General features: G+C 37.8%; 1 protein-coding gene across 1 annotated transcript in view; it reads right to left on the reverse strand.

Moving 5' to 3' along the window:
• LOC150087120 (twitchin-like) overlaps positions 1 to 14,484 on the reverse strand; it is a 3,511,780-nt gene that overhangs the window by 35,651 nt on the left and 3,461,645 nt on the right. Inside the window, 2 exon segments of the mRNA XM_090372971.1 lie at positions 7 to 204; positions 3,091 to 3,213. Coding sequence (XP_090229097.1) covers positions 7 to 204; positions 3,091 to 3,213 — 321 coding nt within the window.

The raw sequence follows: 14,484 nt of genomic DNA on the forward strand, positions 1-14,484 counted from the left end.
ATTTACCTGTAACTTCCAGTGTGCAACTACTAAATGCTTCTCCTACATCATTGAAAGCCTCACATGTATAAATACCAGTGTCTTCAGGAAAGATTTCTGGAATTATAAGCTGGAATACATCACCATCATGCTTATACTGGAAATCATCACTGGACTTTATTTCCTTATCATTGTGTAGCCATACAACATCAAATGCAGCTGAACCTATAAAATTAAAATTATTTAAAATAAAAAAAAAATTCAAGCTGCCCCTATTTCCCCCTGTTATTTGTACATAAGTTAATATTTAGCAGCTTATATTTGCTACTCTAACCCAACTCTAAAGATTCTTAATTAGAAGAAAATGGTTTGTCTTACTGTAAATGTTATAATAATAATAAAGAGATGTGGCATATGCAGCAAGTTACGACCATCCCGATCATCATGTCAAACACAGGTATGGCGCCAAAGACCCTACATAACAGCCTAGCAGCAATAGGTCTCCCAGTAAACACCTACAAGGAACTTCAGAAAGTCGCAATCCTGAACACCTGTAGGATAGTCAGAGAGTTCCTCGACCAACAGTAACACCAGCCATAACAACAACAACAACCCTGTGTACTTGGTAGCAATACCTGTCACGAGGTTGAACCCCCAATCGGGGAGAAATAATATAAGAGCAATAATAATAATAACTACAGCTCATCTTCATCCACCTCCATAGCTGGATGAAGATGAGTTGTAGAAATATTGAATATACTGCATTGAGTGTGGCATAGGATAAAGTCACTCACATTTGGACCTTAGGCAGAGGGCCAGTTTGAAAAGTTGGAGACTGTCTCCAGTGGACGACAGTGGAGTGAGTGGCGCTGTCTCCCGTATGGCTACCACAACTGAAGAGCAAGATCATCCAGCCCAACCAACTGGAAGTGTTTCCTGTGCAATTGTGCTAGTGACTACCCAGGAGGGAAGAAGAAGCAAATGCATGAAGTGGAGCATTGATATGAATATATTCAACATGCGAGCATACTACAAAGTAACAAAGCTAGAGACAAACATGACATGACATGACAATGTACAGAACAAAACTACACAACCAACAAGTTGTTGGAATGGTTCCCTACTGTTCAGGTCATCGAATTGCAAATAGCAGACTAGAGAATGACCATCATCAAGAAGAACCTAATAGCTTCTGCACATCTTTGAAAAAAATGCAGGATATGAGAGACCAACTACAAACAACAATGAATATGTACACAATGGAATCAGAACTGGCAAGCACAAGAACTACAACCCTGAGCAGCTGAAGTGGAAACAGATGAGATTGCAATATACAAAATAGAAGAGGAGAGTGGAAGACAGTCCTAGCAGAACTTGAGGGAATGGACCCTACTAAGAGCCACACCATACCAAAGCAGAGACCCAACAGAATCCTGTGGCAAGTCACAGACCACCTCAATAAGTGAATGATACAAGGTTATCTCAACAATGAGTTCTTTACTTTCCATAATGCTTCTTGGCACAGGTGAAACACACACCTGGCTTTGACAAATCCCTAGAGAGTAAAATCTAAAGATTTCAGATTATGGGGGCCACAAAATCAGACCCTCTTCTCTTGCTTTTCCCAAAAACACTGTGTTCAGTTATGCACAAACTTCTTTTTGGTAATGTGTTGGATGTCGATTTTGTTGGAAAATCAAGTGGCCATCATGCAGCTGGGGCATAAGGATATTTTGTAACATATCTTATCCTTACACTTTGCGATCTTAGGACTGTCACATTAATATTCCAAAATTTCTCGGAGCTTTTATGTGCCCCATATTTTTGCATTTTGCTTATTTACCTTCCCACTGTTTGGAAGAGTGCCCTCATTGCTAAAGATGATTAATTTTTATGAAGAAAGTGACAAAGTAATTTGCTACTTTCTTTCAAAAGCTGAAATATAACCAAACAAAATTTCATCTTTTTTTTTTTTTGCTTCTATACAAAGTGTAAATTGCATGGCTTCATCCTCGAATATCTGTTGATCTTGACATGTTAAGCTCCTGTCTGGCACACTGTATGGATCTACCTGGGCTTGATGGTAAATTTCCTCAAACTACCTCCACTGCGCCCTCACTGACTTTTGTTCTGCCACCACCACCTCATTTGGGATGATTACACAAACAGGCATCCTTTATGAGTTTTCCATAAAATTGCAGAACTCTAGGTCTACTTTGTGGCTTATTTTTAAATTGTGTGTGAAACTTATATATAACAGAATGGAACTGCAACTTGTTGAATCAAAGGACACATTGTACCTCCTCAGGGTTGGTAAATTCCACCATGATTAGCTTTGCAATTATGCTGATATATACTACAGCATGTGCATCTGCCACTTGACGAATAAAAATTTGAAGACATCCTCAGTCACCTGGAAGTGGTTTCAGGATTTTGTCATGTACCCTATTCACAAAACATTTGTTTTGTAAAGGAAGTTTATGGACACCTTGTATATATACATTAGAGATGAATAACTGCTAAGTTTATTTATATGTAGTTTTTATCAATAATCATTATGCGTTTTGTGTAGTAAGATTAGTCTCGATCTTTTTTGATCATTCTCATAAAAGCATTCGCACAGGGCTGCATTCTAATATCTGAAAAATAAAAATAAAAGTAACTGAAAAATAACAAAAATTATATAAAATAATTAATCTGGTTTGCTGCCAAATAATCTAGTTATCTAGATAATTCACAGTTTACTGTCTATAATTGTGTTTACTGTCTATAATTCATAAGAATTATAGACAGTAAACATTCCTTCTTCCAGGAGGTACCACCTCTTTTCATTCTGAAAAGGGGTGGTGCCTCCAAATCTGCGAGAATAGTTTAAGGTTTCATAGTTGCCGCTTGAGAATGCTTGAAAAAACATACCCGAAAAGACTTCTAGTAGAGCATGAGCAACTGTTTAAGATGGGGGAAGAATTTGTAATACTAAGAACTGTTACAAGTACCAAAAATATATCATTCATTAGGTAATAAATAGGTAGACTCTTTTGGCTATCCACTGCACCCTCACTGAGGGTGCAGTGTTTATAACACTTTCTTTGCTGTTCATTAAAAACTTACATTTGATTGTACACTGCAGAGTAACAGCATCACCATCCTTTACTGTTGAACTTCTCAGATGTTCAGTGATTCTAGGTGGTTTGGATCCTGCAGCTTTTTGAATGGCTTTCTGAGATTCCATTGCTGTTGAGATAAAAGAAGCATTAAACATTTCCTAATTAGATAAATAGAAATAAAGTTAACAGGTTGTATAAAAAAAATTTAAATCCTTAATTCAATGAAGGTACAATAAAATTTTAGTATACAAAATCTGCTTTGTATAAAAACATCCATATATCCATTATAAATTACAATGTTTTCATACTGTGTATATATCCCTATACTACATTTATCTTTTCATTTAATGTTTAATAAATGAAAGATCCACAGGTAAATTCTTTGCATTTTTATTCATGAATAGAGAAAAACTAATAATAATACTTTTTAAAATAAACACACGGCACTAAATGCATCCAACTTCCTTTACTTAATGGGGAACTGCTTGCTTGCTTATTTGCTGCCAGATTAATCTAGTTATCAAGACCAATGTTTTTCAACAGTGCTCAGTGGTTCTATTGTTTGTGGAAATATGACCGAGATCTTACTTAGATTATTTTTTTTCTGTTTTAATGCTAATATAATATTTTTTTAAGAGTAAAATGTAAAAATATATATATTTGTTCTAGTGCTACACTTAAATTAATCTAGTGCTACGCTCTGTGGTGCTGTAATAATGCAGGGCAGCGATCTGAATTACACACAGTTAGCATTACGCCTTTCACTAGGCACTGCCCCTACCATACTGCACATTTCTCTTCAAGAACATAATAATTTAGAAAACTTTTTTAACAATTATATACAGGGTTGTTAAAATTAAAGTATCCCTATGTAGAGGGCTCTGGAGAGTTCTAAGGCTCATACTGAAGAGAAATTTGGACAACAAGACAATTAGCTACAAAATTTGTCACTATATGGTGCTGTGGCAATATAAATCGCTTGAACAGTGCTACAATTGTTCAATGTGTCCTCGGGTATATCAGGATTGGTTCAATAAACAAATAATATTCAGCCAATGGCAATGCTGTGGTTGGAAACAGATCACTGATGTAAGCTGCCAACAGAGGCTGACAGGATATGCAAGATCCCTTGAGTAACAGCATCACTTGTTCAAGCAGGCAGATAAACAGAGATGATGTAAGTTGCAACTTAGTGCAAGAAATAGGCAAGATGAAAGATTTAAGTGGTTTTGAATGTCGCACGGTAGGCAGCATCCTATGCACTGGTATAACTATCTTAGAAACTGCAACTCTGCTTGAGGTTTTCATATATGACTGTGTCTCAGTAGTATCAAGATCAGTTTAGTAACTAAATAACATCCAGCCAAAGTTAATCAAGTGGTTGGAAACAGCTTGTTGATGCCTGACAAAGGAAGCTGATATGACTTACATATCAGCAGAAAAGCTACAGTAAGTCAAATAATAACACAGCACAACAGTGCTAACCAAAGAGGCATTTCAGAATGTACAACTTGTTGTACCTTGTTATGGATAGGGTACCAATGGGCATAATGACTGAACCGGTACCACTCCGACCAGAAAATTATAAGAAGGCAGTGGTGTAAATATGCCATTGCAGCCAATGCAGTGCATTGGGGCCCAAGACCAAAAAGGGACCCCATTGCCGTCCTGCCTGAAACAGAAAAAAATTTAATTGAGTAAAAATGTAAGTTTTTTAGTTACGTTTATGATAAAATTTACTGTCTTCGAACAATAATTTCTTTCACAATAATTTTTTTCATAGCTGCTGCTTCCAGGGCAATTTTTAAAGATCTGTTTATAAGAATTTTTTTTATTTTTACCAAAAGAAATATTTTCAGGGGAGCTCACACTAAACTTTGCATTAGGGCCCACCTTGTCTAGTTACGACACTGTAAGGGGGTAAGGTTACGGTGGGTCCAAGAACACCAACACTGGATGGTGGTCCTAATTTAATGAATTCTGCTTCCTGCTATTTTGCACTGATGGGAGTACCAGAATATGGTGAAAATAGCATGAGCTTATGGATCCATCCTGCCAGGTGTCAACAATGTAGACTGGTAGTGGTGGTGACGGCAGTGTAATGGTGTGACATGTTTTCATGGTGTCACATTGGATCTTCTGAAATCAGTGAGGAAACGTTTGGATAACACGGTTATGTGGAAATTGTTTCTGATCAGGCATATCCTTTCACAGCTGCAGTGTATCCATCCACAAATAGGTCATTCCAACAGGATAATACAGTATGTCACAAAGTGACATACTGTATTATCAGAACTGCACAGAACTAGTTCTCAGAACTGTCTCAGAACTGCACAGAACTAGTTCCAGGAACATGAGGGTGAATTGCATTTATGGCAGTGGCCTTACTGGTTGCCAAATCTCTTACTGGTCATCCAATTTACCTATGGGATGAAGTGTAATGAACTTTCTGGAGTAGTAATCTACAACTATCCAAAAAGATTATATAAAATTACCTAATCTAAGCTTAGGTTTACAGTTTTATTGGTGCATTAGTGACAAAAGCACTAATGCACCAATATTCACAAAGACAAGGCTATAAAATGTTAAAAATAAATTCTAGTAACTTTTAAAAGAGGTTACTTCGTCAAAAGTAACATTTGTATAATGGCAAAATTATATCATTTGTATAATGGCAAAAAAAAAGACAGTATATGTATTAAAAGTATATCCAGTATTTTATATATATGTATATAAATTAATGAACTGTACGAATTTAAAAACAGCTGACACATTGTATGATAAAATCTGACCAAGTATATAAGCTCAGTCAGATAGTTAAAAGCAGTAAAATGTGTATCATTTATTTCTGTACAGTCAATTAAAATATGTCTTAGAGATAAAAACAGTATCACAAGACTCACACATAGGAGGGTCATCATCAACCTTCAGCAAAAAGCAATTTGTTAGGTGACTGTGTCCCGTTGTGGAGCTGAGCAAGAACAACTTCCTCTTTATGATTCTTGTGCCATATTTCAATTACAGGCTTTATCCAATGTAATTTATTTGTAGTCTGTCCATTCCGTGAATCCTGCCAGTGGGGGTATATCCTATTGTGTATTATTTGCCTGTTAGTCTGTATAGAAGACTGACAAGCCAAGATTATTCGTAAAGATTGCTGACTTGGCTACAGCATCAGCCAAATCATTTCCCCTAATCCCAACATGGCTCTGGATCCAGAAGAAACGAATGTTAAATTTATGTTCACGGAGAGAGAGAGAGAGAGAGAGAGAGAGAGAGAGAGAGAGATTGTTTTATCTGCTGAATCTGAGACAGGACTGAATGAGTAATGTATCTGATCACTGATATGCCCTGTATATGCTGAAAGAGTTGGTATATATAATAAATTATTGGTACTGGCAAGGTCTTATATGATCTAAGAATAACTCCATAGTATGCAGCTCTGCAGTGTACATACTGCATTTATAGGAAATCTGCTTGAAGGTTCACCCAAATGTTAGTAATATCAGAAAAGATGCCAGCAGATCCCACACATGGTTTTGACTTCAAGCCATCTGTGAAAACTGACAATAAGTCAGAATTTTCAGATTGCAGTGTACATACTGCATTTATGGGAAATCTGCTTGAAGGTTCACCCAAATGTTAGTAATGTCAGGAAAGATGGCAGCAGATCCCACACATGGTTCTGACTTCAAGCCATCTGTGAAAACTGACAATAAGTCAGAATTTTCAGATTGTGTGCTGAATAGAGCTGTAGTTAGACAGAGGATGGAGTATCAGACTTCATCCAGTTCTTAAGAGAGAAGTGACATGCTGGATATTGAGCATGCCAAAGTGGAAGGGTTTCCCCATGGTGAAATAAGCAACTACTCTAAAATTTACTACTGCGCTAAGTAAATTTTAGAGTAGCTCTTGGGCATGTATACAGAAGGGTCGATTGCCACAGTGACAGGTGTTATACAAGTTTTCCCATCGTGGCTCAAAAATCGGTGTCCATGATGGTCTGGCAAGATTTCAATTTAAAAGTGTACTACAGAGACAACTGTTTTTGTCAAAGCAATAATAATGGTTGACTTTCTTCCACATATAGACTCTGGAAGGAGATGTTTGAAATATATATTCCAGTAGCAATATAGTTAGCATGATGGTGGATTGGATCTAGCAACTGAAGTACAATTTCTAGTGGATGCATATACTCAGAGACACCAAACCTAATTTTGTTCACACATGATAGATACAGTAAGGTGTGTCAATCTGCACCCCACGAATGGATAGAGCACAAAGGATATTCAAACTTCTTTTGCACTTTGAGAGCAGCTGACATACATGTGGAGGAAGCTGTTCTGTGACAGAATTCACTTTCATGGCAAAAAGCATAACACTTAAAACTGATCCTTGAGGTACTCCCTTCTATTAGCAAAATGGCCAAGAGAGGGCAGATCCTGCACAAACTTTGAAAGTCCAATGGGATAAAAAGATTTTAATATAAATGGAGAAGTAACCTCTAAGTGCAAAGAGATATGGAATTCTTTTAAAATACCAAATCTCCAAGTTGTATCACATGCCTTTTTCATGTCAAAGAAGAATAACACCGGATAACACCAGGCATTCTCATTTAAGGAAAGCATCTCAAATGGATATTTCCAATGTAATTAAATGGTCCAGAGTGGATCTGTTTTTTCAGAAGCTGTGCTGCTTGCTGAAAAGAAGGTCATTTGATTCTAAATACCAAATAACACAAGTGTTGACCATTCTCTCCATCATTCTGCACAAAGAGCTAGTCAGAGTAATAGGTCGATAGTTATTAGGAATTTTAGAATCCTTATCTAGTTTAACAAAAGCAAGGAGGCTGTCTTGTGCCAGACATCTGAAACTGCTCTTCACGAAAGATTCTGTTTTACAGAAAGAGCGTATGATCCACAGATTTCTGAAAAAAACTGATTAATCATTTTATAATGAACCATCTGGTCCAACAGCATTTGCCTTAGTAAAAGTTAGAGTTGTTTTTGCCTACTGTATAGTGACTGCCAAACAGCAGGGCTGAAGGCCCTTTGATATGAAATAAAGCCTCCTGTTTTTCATTTTTATGTTTTAGAACAAGCAACTCTAGGGAATAAGAGGAACTTACAGAGTTGTAAAAAATGTTTTCCCAATAGCATTGGCTATTGCCATTGCCTCTTACAGTAGAGCATCCATTATATTCTAGGATCAATGAATACGATGTACATTTTCCCTTCATTTTCCAGATTTCATCTCAGACCACTTCTGTGCTCTGGATAATAGATGATGTGAAAGGGATCCATGATCTTTCTGATTCTGATAGTGAATGTAGTGTGTTTTGGTTCATTCATGTTTAAAGGCTATGAGATCAGCCAATGGTAGGATATGGTGGAAGTATCCCCAAAGCTTTGTTTTGACATTTTTTGCTGCTGCTGTGCATTCTGAATTCCACCAAGGTTTAGGAAATGGTGGAAACGGTAGATGTTTTTGGATTTTAAATTGCATGGACAATGCTTTCAGTGATTGCAGTGGTGTGTGTCACACACCACTGCAATCACTGATAGGCTCCTGACTGACTGTAGCAATGTTCAACTCTGTGAGATGTTGGAAGGCATTCAAGTCAGTGTGATCAATCTTCCACCATAATAATCCAAAAAGGAAGACGGTTTCCCACTAAAGTATACTGCTCGAGAAAATTAACAGACCATGCAGAAGACATGATGTAACTTGTGAAGCTTGCAATGAAGTGGGACAAAATTTGGTATGGTGGTGTACCACAGAATAATGATGAAATAAGCAGACAGCGAGAAGCTTTGGACAGGTACAATGGACATTTATAGAGGTTGTATAAGCATTACCAAAAAGGTCACATGACATCAGTACAGTATACGATCCCCACCAATGGCTAAATAGGCCTGACAGCAGTGAACCATGCTCAATATAAGGGTGTCTATAAGATTCTATAGCAAAAAATCTCACTCTTCCACCACCTTAGCTCACCAAGCAATCAAAGGTTTGGTTGTCAGTGTGCAATGAGATATCCAAGGGTATCCCACACATGCTCGATCAGATTGAAGTCTGGTGATTGTGCTGGCCACAGAATTTGTTGAATATCTTCAATTTCAAGATATTCCTCCACTACTTGAGCTCTATGTAAAGTGGCCACCTGACTATGGATAAAAACTTTTTATTCATAGTCAGGTGGCCAGGAGCAGCAGTGCATAGACATGCTTCTTGATTAGACTGGGGTTCGAGCCCGTGACCACCAAATACGGAGGATGCAGAAAGGTCAGGGAATGACCACCGCATATCCCCCCCCAGAGCAATATGGCCTTAGTTGCTAATGCTCCTAAAAACTAAATAACAAACAAACAAACAACTATGTGAAGTGGTACTGTTGTGTATGAAAATGAAAATCTGGGCCAATTGCACCCTAAAAAAATCATACATGGGGTTCAAAAATCTGTTCTCAATACCTCTGTGCACTTACAGTAATCCCTATCAAAAACATAAAGATAGTTGCAGTCATTGATCATTATTCCACCCACATGAGAACACCACCTCCACCATAAGTGTCCCTTTCTCTGATGTTGGAGGGATGGTATTGCATTCCTTGCTGTTCAGATGAAATAACATCTAGAATCAGATTGTAGGCTAAAACAGGAGTTATCAGAGAAAAGAACTGTACTATTTGGTGCTAGTTTCAACAAGCTCTTTGGATGGTTTGGGATTAATGAGATACAAACCACTAGCTTCCTTGCATAGGGTCCACTTAAATTGAGCCTTCTTAACACAGTCCAGTTGGAAATGTTTTCACCTGTAGCTGCAGCAACTTCAAGAGACAGTTGATAACAGGATATCTTAGAGTTTCCTGCATTAGAGCCAGATAACAAACAGCCTGTTCTGGTTGGACCAGCCCTTGGGCAACCTTGGCCAGCTCTTCTTGTAATGGTTTCTCCTGTGTCCCTAAACTGCTTCCATAGTGCCAAAATAGCACTGCATAACACATTAAGCCAAAGTGCCAACTCCATCTGCAACTGCCCAAGTCATCAAATGGCCCACCACCTCAAAGAATCATCATCTAAATGGTGATGACTTGCTATTATGAGTATTGGAGCTGTGGCTATCCCACTGAGTAAGCTAAAAAATGTGAATGAAGTGATGTGGTTGCAACCCATGTTTTTATAGACATGAATAATTTGCATTATGTGTGTGTGTGTGTGTGTGTGTGTGTGTGTGTGTGTGTGTGTGTGTGTGTGTGTGTGTGTGTGTGTGTGTGTGTGGTATGGGTGTTTAATGGCACACAAGCTGCTGTGCACCTATTCATAGGAATGTTAAAAATAATAATTAATATGAAGCCAATTCAATTTCATTTCTGCTCAGAAACTATTTATATTCAATCATAAATTCCAATTTCTATCAAAAAACAGTAAAGTTCATTAACATTTCCCTCCTCTCCAATGATATGATTTAATGCCATTGATTCTCATAGATTAGCCAGAGAAAGAAATATTGAAGTTCGATGGTGTTGATGATGTGCACAGTCATTAAAATATGTTTGACTCTTAGCTGTTCCGAGCAGTGTGAACACTGAGGAGGATCACTGCCTGTGAGTAGATAAAGGTGAGACAAATGAGTATGGCCTATTCTAATCTGTGTGAGCACCACTTCTCACCGAACTGTCTGAATGCTTGAGTGCCAAAAAAATTTTGGATCTTGTTTGTTGTTGTTGTTATGGGAGTTTAATGGCGCATAAGCTACTATGGGCTAGCCGAGTGGGTAAAGTACCTGCCCGGCAACCCAAAGGTCGCGGGTTCGATTCCCGCCTCGGGCTTGGATCACTGTACTGCAAAAACCTTTGGAGGTGCAATATGGCCACAGAAGCCGATGCGCCAACAACTACCAAATCAAAAAAAAAAAAAAAATAAGCTACTATGGCTATAATGTGCCTATTCATTTTTTATATAAGAAAATGAGAAATTTTTATAAAATCAGAAAAGATTAAAAAGTCCAATTTGCTTCAGAAAGTTGAAAAATTCGAAAATATTTGCATTTTCACCAATGAGATTCTCTAAAGTTATTGTCAATAAGTCAATAAGTATGTGTTTAACAGTCAGATTTATATAACAATGTGGACAATGTGGTGGATCATCTCCTCTAAGTAAATAAAGATGGGTTACATGGGTATGACCTATTCTTGCCCTTGAAAGGACTACTTCTTCTCGTCTTGATGTACAGATACTGGAGCACCAAATTTTCGGATCATGTTTAAATTGAAAGAGTTTATTATTTGTTTGAGAGTGCCATATTGTTGTCCATTCTGACAAGTATGCAGCTTGAATAGTTAATGCATAGTCTGATGGCAGAACATGTATATTAGTTAAGTCTAAGGTAGTTGGATTTTTTGCAGCTTTATCAGCCAGTTTATCAGCCCAAAATACCAGAATGTGCTGGAGTCCAACAGAAGATGACCCGTTGATGGCGTTCTTCAATTTTTAGTAATATGCTTCATATTTCGTCTATAACTTTATCAGGTTTAACAGGTTGAACTTTATCTGAGAAATTACATAAAGCCATGATTGAACTGAGCGAATCAGTGTAAATAACAGATTTTAAAGAGCGATCAGAATAGAGATTTTGTAAGGCCAGTTTAATTGCATATAATTCAGCTAAGAAGATACTGAATTCAGATGGAAGGGATACTGAAATAACGGTATTCGGGAAACACTGCAGCTGCTCCAAAGTTTGAATTAGATTTAGAGCCATCTGTATAAATTGGGGAAAAATCAATATATCTTTGAGTGTGAACTGCATGAAGTTGTTTGATATTATATGCTTGTAAAATGCCCTTTCCCCATTGGCAGAGGTAAGTGTCACAAGTCACCAGAGGAAGAGAAGCCCATGGTGGTTGACAGCAGGTTGCTATCTGTTGTACGGAATGAACAGAAACATTCCAAACTTCCATCAATTCAAGGAGGCGAGGCCCAGGTGGCTTTACTATGCTAGGTTTATTTCTGAAGAGGTTTTCTAATGGTGGATTGAACAACTATGACTGAATGGGATGTGAGGCACAACTTTGTATCTTAACAGCATACTTTAGCAACAGTGTTTTTCTACGTAACGATAGTGGGGGCTAATGAGCATCAATATAGAGACTGTGTGTGGGCGACGTTCTGAAAGCACGAAGTGCAATCCTCAAAGCACTGTGTTGAATGGGATCAAGGCAGCATAATGCGCTCATTCTGGCAGAATCATAGATGGGAGCTCCATAATCAAGGCAGGATCTGATTAATGCCCTGTATAGCCAAAGCAGAGAAGTACGATCTGCACCCCCATGTTTGGGCGGATAAAGCTCTGAGTATGTTTAACTTTTTTAGAGAGGAAGTATGTACATTTTTAATATGGTCTATAAAATTTAACTTGTTGTCAAGGATTAATCCTAGAAATCTGATGTTATTAGTGACCGGGATGGAGACATTAGAAATTTGAAGTTCAGGATCCGGATGAAGTTTGCGTCGCCTACAAAAATGGATAGCAACTGTTTTCTGCTGCGAGAGCTGATAGCCATTGAGGCTGGCCCACTGTTGTATTTTATTAAGTGATATCTGAAGCTGCCATTCAATAGATCTCATATTTTGGGAATGGCAGGAGATGGAAAGGTCATCTGCATATAGGTAAGTCTCTATGGTATTTGGAAGTTGTTTAGTGATAGAATCTATTCTAAGAGCAAACAGATTGGCACTCAGTACTGATCCCTGTGGGACACCTTCTTCCTGCATGAATGTTGCAGAGAGGGCATGTTGGTACTGAACTTGAAACGATCTAGAATTCTGACTCAATAATCCAGAACTGTTATGACATCAGTCAAAAACTGTGATATAATTTTATCTATTTAATAAAGTGGAAAAATTCAAGATTAGCATCATTACCTATGATGTGTTTGAGTGTCGGGGGTTCTTTAAGATTTGGAAGAAAGCTAAATGAGACTTGGCCGGCAGTGGTGTACAAAATACACTCAACAAGAATATGTTTCATTGTAAGAGGAGAGTTGCACTGTGTGCACTGCGGAGGATCATTACCTGTGAGGAGATAAAGGTGGATAAGTTGACTGTGGCCAATTCATGCTCTGGTTAAGATTACTTTCTCCCTTCTGTTTACCCACTGTTTCCCCTACATATTCTTCATATATTACTTTTGTAGTCAAGATATGGAACATAATACTGTGATGATTCTCTATTGGATGGATGTTTAGCGGCATAGTTCGCACATTCGTATCCTGGTATCCCAGCATGGCCTGGGATCCAGCAGAAAATGACCACTCGCTGCAGTTCTTGGATATGCATCAGTTTGGATTTTATAAATTTTATTAAAGGATGTGTTTGAGAAGAAATGTTCTGTAAAGAGATAAGCACACTCTGGGAGTCTGTATATGTCATGCTTTTATGGATGGATAGACAGAGAATATTTCCTATTGCCAGTTTGATGCCGTATAATTCAGCTGTATTCTGTATAGCTGCTGCATTCATTGGGAAGTAATACGGAGAAGGTTTTATGAGGGAAGACGGCTGCGGCACCCGCTCCACTCTCAGATTGACCCATCGGTTTATATTTTCGAAAAATGCAGATAATTTTGTGTGTGGGCAATATGGAGATGTTGTATATTGACATTTGCAACAGAGTGCTTTCCCCAGTTTAGGAAATAACTGTCACAGGATGGTTTTAATACCTCCTCAAGCTCTCATAGATGCCCATCAAAATGCTGAGTTAACGCCTAATTTCTAGACACTCTCTGCACCTGGCACACACACACAAAGACATCCTCCTTGGCTATATCATGTTCCAGAGAGTTCGGCAAACGTTTCACAAGTTGTACAATTTTTTAGGCTGTGATGCATTGGATCATTGCCCCCCTCAGTTCTCCTCCAATGTGTTTGGTCGTTTCCTAGTTTGTGGAAAAGCCAAAACAATGGATTGGCACCCAGTGCTTGGGTAGTAATTTTCAGAGAGAATTCAATTGAAGAACAGCAAGGAATGAAGGGTGTTTTTGTTTAACTTTTGTAGCATGAGATAATATATGCCACCAGGACCAGGTGCATTGTTAACTGAGCTATTTAAGGATTTTTTTTTTTTAACTCTGAAATAATAAATGGTTGATTATATGGTAGCGAATGATTTGTACTAAAGTTTATTTTGTATTTCTCAACTATTGGTTTAGTATTTTGAAAGGCTATCTCATATGTACTGAACTGCTGATACTTGAGAGAACGTTTCTGCAAAGATATTTGCAATTTTTTTGGAACTGATATGTCCTGTCCATTCCAACTGATGATTCTGAGAGAAACTGGTGGTGAATTATCATTTAGTTTTTAATTATTTTCCAAATTAGTCATGATAGCAT

This window comes from Mastigoproctus giganteus, chromosome 4 (assembly GCF_048544385.1).
Source record: "Mastigoproctus giganteus isolate SK-2022 chromosome 4, ASM4854438v1, whole genome shotgun sequence".
In the NCBI taxonomy this organism is placed as follows: Eukaryota; Metazoa; Arthropoda; class Arachnida; order Uropygi; family Thelyphonidae; genus Mastigoproctus; species Mastigoproctus giganteus.